The sequence below is a fragment of the Arachis stenosperma genome, chromosome 10 (assembly GCF_014773155.1).
Source record: "Arachis stenosperma cultivar V10309 chromosome 10, arast.V10309.gnm1.PFL2, whole genome shotgun sequence".
NCBI lineage: Eukaryota > Viridiplantae > Streptophyta > Magnoliopsida > Fabales > Fabaceae > Arachis > Arachis stenosperma.
The window spans coordinates 101,505,505-101,511,427 of NC_080386.1; the positions used below are offsets into that span (position 1 = coordinate 101,505,505).

The 5,923-nt window shown below is 34.5% G+C and overlaps 1 protein-coding gene across 1 annotated transcript; it reads left to right on the forward strand.

Moving 5' to 3' along the window:
• Positions 1–5,206: 5,206 nt before the first annotated feature.
• LOC130957398 (egg cell-secreted protein 1.3-like) lies at positions 5,207–5,656 on the forward strand. The gene has a single exon (XM_057884258.1). It carries the CDS (start codon positions 5,207–5,209, stop codon positions 5,654–5,656), a length of 450 nt encoding a protein of 149 aa, XP_057740241.1.
• Positions 5,657–5,923: the final 267 nt, after the last annotated feature.

Sequence of the window (5,923 nt, forward strand, 5' to 3'; positions counted from 1 at the left end):
AACCAGGCTGAATTCAAAAGTGCATTCGAATTTTCACATCATCAAACTAATTAACTCAATTCAAATCAATCCTCAACGGATTAAACTCATATTTCAAATCTTTAAAGAATCAACTTCAAACATTACATTTCACAAAGCTGCACAACAATTCTGCCAAACCAACATCCATAATCATTCGAATCAATCAAATAATACATAAGGCAGATACAATCACCAAATACACAATATCTCACACCAGTATCCATATGTAATAATTCCAATACACAAAACATAGTTTTTGGAAAGCGCCCCTACCTCAAAACGCAAAACCATAGCCCAAACGCGTCACAGAATCCTTTTCGCCTCAACCCGAGATCAACAATCAAAATTCCGGCAACCAAAACCTCGGTTCCAAGCCACTTTTGCAACAGTCTCAACAACTCTAATCGCAACATACAACAACCGAACTCAATCGTATAGCAATTAACGCCACAAACCTCAGTGTATGATAACAGAATAGTAACTAAAGGGCTTTCAAATCGAAACGCTTACCGAACTGAGGAAGGAACGATTGAACCAAAACAGCGGCGGTCTCCGAACTGGTTCGGTGGCAACCCGGCAGCCACCTCAAGCGGCAGCAGCGACGAATTCCAATCACGACGACTGAAACCAGCAGGCAGTGACCATAGTAACCTCGGAATTCAAAAAGGACAGAAACCTTAAATAAAACCCTTACTGGCAAACTTTCTGGCAATGGCAGAAGTAACCAGTAGCTCCGGCGGTGGTTCCGGCGGCCACAACAACTTCTTCGGTAGCCATACACGACAGGAGACAACCCCGGTTGCAGCTGGTTAGGTAGCGGCAGCTTCCGACGGCCATAGAAGCCCCGGCGGCCAGAAAAATGGCACGACTTCTCCCTCCTTCTTTCACGGCTCCGGTGATGGCACGCTTGCAGCAACAGCGCCCAGGCATGCCGGGGATGTCGCAAGGCAGCATCCCTTCCTCACCAGCAGCAAAACCCACGGCGGTGACCATGGCGAGGCGACTTGGCCGGTCAGTGGCCGCAATGAGGATGCATGGCGGCGGCTGGTTCGCAGCAACAGCGCCTCTGGAGGCCAGCCTTCCAGCGCGACTTCTCTCCTCCCGGTGCATCACAACGGCGACAACCAGCGTGGACGAAGTGGTGACGATGGCGCGGCGGCTCCAAGATCGCGACCACCCTCACTCGCGAGCCAACCCCCATATCGATTCAGCTCTTTCTGGCGACGGCGCAACGACGCGGTGGTGGCGGCGGCAAACTCGTGACCGACGCGACTGCACCGCGTGAGATGCGGCCCCTTCCCTTCCGATTCTGATCTCCCTCTTCTTGGATCCCTTCACTTGCTTTCTTCGTTTCTTCTCAAGAGAAGTGGGTGTGTGTGTTCATCACAAGGCTGCTCAGAAAAGAGAATGAAGGAGAGGTTGTTGGCTGCGCAGCATAAAGAGAAGGGTTTTTGGGGATAGGTGTGGCAAAATTAGGGTTAGGGACATTATGGTAATTTCACCTGAAATTGGGAATAATATAGTAATTGAAACCCAATTTAAACCTAACAATAATATCTATAAAAATACTATTTACTCATCAATTGCACCAATTATTTTCAATAAATTGTCCAAATCAAATAATTAGGAATAATATAATTAAATCATTTATTTTTCAAAGTAGCAGTACTAATATTTAAAATATTAATTATTTAATCCAAACCATATAGAAATCCTTATTATTTCACCACTATCAACTTTATAATCAAAATATAGAAAATAATCCAATAATTATAAAATTGGATAATAATCATAACTCACCTCAAATTCAATAAATAAAAACTTGCCTTAATTATCTTTAATAAAATAATTTCTGAAATTAAAACTATAAATAACCATATGATTTGAGACTTGATCATAAAAAGACTTTTCAAAGATTCTGGGTCTTACATTGGTTTGGTATACAATAGGTGGTTACACCTTCTACATCTACCGTAAAAGGGTATAATAGCATAAAAAAGGAATTTTCTAATATAACTTGTTGAGATATTCTTTTTGCTAGGAAAAAGGTAGTTGAAAAATATACATTTCCCTTACAAATTTTTGCTTTAGAAGTCTTATAGTTTATGGTCATTTTGTTATTTTCTGCTTTGATAATAGTTTTAGTTGTTTTTTCATAGTACTTGGTAGATATTAATCCTTTTTGGATACAATTTACATCTGCCCCTGAGTCTATCATAGCCATAAACTCAAATTTCTCTGTTCCGATTATTATGACTACAGGGGTATACCATTTCTGGTTAATTAATAATGTTAATTTTTATTAATATAATTAATTGGATTTATAATTTCTTTTTTTCTTCTATTGATTCTAATCTTTCTTTTTCTTTTTGTAATCTTACTATGTTTTTTCCTTTTAATTTTAGTATTTTATAGTCGAGATATATATTTTATTGTTTCAATTCAGAAATTTCAGATTTTAACATTTTTATCTTTTCTTGTAAATGTTTTAAAGAAGTTTCTTCTTTAGGTGTTCTAAATCTATTATATATTTCCTTAATTTCTACAGGTCTTATTTCTTCTTTAGATTTTTCTTCTTTTCTGATCAGATCATTTAATTGATATAAGAATTCATCTTTTAAGGGAGAATCTCCTAATTTATCTATTATAGAAATTAAAGTGTTTGTTTGTTCTCTAGTTAGGGTATTGATTGACTTTTGAGTTCTTGTAATTACATTTAAAGATTATATACAACTATCACAGTTACATATTTTTGGTCCTAGACATGAATCTTCCTCTATTTCAGAAGACTCTGAGAAAGATGGTATATCTAATTGTTGTATAAAATTTTCTGAATCATCAGAAGAATATTCTTTTTCCGTTTCGATTTTTGATTCACTTTCAATTAGTATAGTCGCTAAAGCTTTTCTTATTTCTTCATTATTAATTTGTTCATTTTTTCTTCTGTTTTGCAGTTATTAGCATAATGACCTGATTTTTTACACTTCTAACAAACTATTTATTTTTTATTACTTTTCTTTTGATTATTCCACTTTTGTTTTTCCTGTAATTTTGTTTTGGCTAATTTCCTGTTGTGTAAGGTTCTTTCGATTGATACCTATAACTATTTCCATAAATTTTTGTATTTTTTCTCTTAATGACTCTATTTTGATTGCTAGGTGCTTTTTCAGTTGTAATGCCATATTGTTGATAAAATTTTTCTAATTCTTGTTTATTGTTCATTTTTTTTGTATTTTCTCTTGTAACCTACTGTCAGTGCATATTTCTATTAGAGAGAGAGAGAGAGAGAGAGAGCCGAACTCTATCCCGAACCCGATTGAGTTATTTTTATGGGTGAGTTTTTTTTCTCGGGGTGGTCACTTTGATGTCGGACCAAAATGTGCAAAAACACTTTGTCCCAGACTAAATTTTCGAGTAGGATCGAGCCGTGTACACCTTACTCAAAGTCAATCAACACTTTGGCCCGAAAGAATTTGCATTCGGTTTTCTTAATTTTTAAAGTTTAAAATGTCGACTGACATTCAAAAATAAACTATTTTGTTTTTTTTTTGTTTTAAATCAAAATCAAACCAAAAAATTTAGTTTTTAATAATAATAATAATAATAATAATAATAATAATAATAATAATAATAATAGTAAAATACTGAATTGATTCCTCTACATTTGAATATAATTTTGTTCGATCTCTAAAATTTAAAATGTCTTATTTGAATCCAAATAAATTTTATTTAACTTCAATGTAGTCCTGTCGTGAAGTTAATGTTAAATAATTAACATCATCTTTCCTTCAAATCTTAATATCCTTTCCTAAAGAAGAGGTACAAACTCGAGAGATACAGGATCAGCAGTAGATGCATCACTGCGAGTCATTGGTCTTGGTTCAAGTACATGGAGAATATCGTTGAGAATTTACTTTCTGCGAAAAAGTTCGCTGGTGGCGACGAGGACGAGACTATGGTCACGAAAACTTCCCTCGGCAACCCATAGAATTTGGTTATATAAGTTTTTTATATCTGAAAAATAAGTTTTGTTAATTATTTAACATTGATTTTATGACAGGATTATATTGAAGTTAAGTGAAACTTTTTTTGGATTCAAATAAGACATTTTAAACTTTAGGAATCAAAATAAGATTATGTCCAAACATAGATAATCAATTTATTACTTTACCCTAAAAATGAAAAAGGTGATTTTTTTTAAGTTTTAATTTCAAAAATCTAATTTACTTAATATATGCTTTGGCACAGTTTTAATTTAATTGGATTTAAATTGATTTTTTTAAGGTCTCTCGTATGTACAAGTATATTATTTCCTCTACACTAAGGATGATAATGAATAAATCCATCCCACCTTTTCTAGGTCCACATCTAAAACGGAGCAGATTGGCTTATCCTGCTTAATTGAACTGGTTAGAAAATTTACTTACCTCGTCAAATGGCGAGTTGGTTGATTGGCTCGCAAAAAATGTCTACTTTTTTATAATAAAAAATAACTAAATTAAAATTAAAAAAATTTAACTAAGCATGTTTCACTGTGCAAGTCCCAAAGAAAAAAAATTAGATGTTGGAACATAGAATAGAAGTAGTTTCACCGTAGTTAATACTTCTAATTTTTATTCTTGTTAAAAAAATTAAATAATTTTTATTCTTTTTTCCAAAACTCCAATAATAGTGTATAAGTAGGGATGAGAACGGGGCAGGTGGAGGCGGATTTTTGCTCTATCCGATCTCACTTCGCCCTACAAAAACTCGTATCGAACCCGTCCTGTCTCTACCTGCAAATAGTAAAATGTTAAACTCTGATCTATCCCTGCGGGTATCCGTCCTGCCCCTACCCGCCTCTATAATTATTAAATCTAACAAATAAAATTAAATTTTAAAAATTTAAATATGATATAATATTATTAATTATTTTACTAATTATTTTATATATATTATATATATTATATATTAAAAATATATATTATATATACCAGAGCGGGTTTAATCTAAACCCGACCCGCCCAAGAATCTGCCCCGTTAAAACTCGCTCCGGTACGAGGGTGGGTAATTAGGTAGGAGCGGAGTGGGTACCTGCGAGTTTAGATAGTGTTGCCACCCCTCTGTATAAGTAGATGCTACAGGCAATAACATCAGAAAGCATTTGCCTAATAACATCAGAAAGCATTTCCTCAAGCTTAATTTCATGGGTCTCATCAAAAGAGAAGGGTTCTTATTATTATTGTTGATGAGCCTTGCTTGCTTCGTTGTATTTGCAACAGCAACAAGGGACTTGGCCATGAAGGCAAAACAACACCAAGACCTATCTATCAGAATCAGTAGGCTTCAAGGGAAGAATAGTGATGATAACAATGAAGAAGAGGCAGTGAATTGCTGGGATTCGCTATTGGAGTTGAAATCTTGTAGCAATGAGATTGTTCTGTTCTTCTTGAATGGTGAGTCTCACCTTGGTCAAGAATGTTGCCATGTAATTTATGTGTTTACACGTAATTGTTGGCCTGCATTGCTCACTTCTTTCGGTGTCACTGTTGAAGAAACTAATATCTTACGAGGCTACTGTGATGCAGCTGCTCCTTCTGATCATGATTCAGCTCCTGCTTCCGCACCTGTTCCACCTGCAAAATGTGTTATATAGATAAATAAAATTTATATAATAAAAAAATATTTGAAAATTTATTGATCTTTGTATTTGCTACACTCTTATATAAACATTTTATCATGGATCTTAATTCCATGTAAATTAATAATATTCTCCCACACATGGTAATAGAGATGGTAATTTAGCTAAATTGTATTCTATTTTCTTCTATTCGTACTCTCTTCCAATTTTTCGTTTCCTTACTTCATATAATTGTGTTATTAATAATTAAACACGAGGACTAATCCTCGATTACCTAAGATC

Coding starts and splice junctions, on each gene's coding strand:
- LOC130957398 (XM_057884258.1), top strand. CDS start 5,207: ATGGGTCTCATCAAAAGAGAAGGGTTCTTATTATTATTGTTGATGAGC.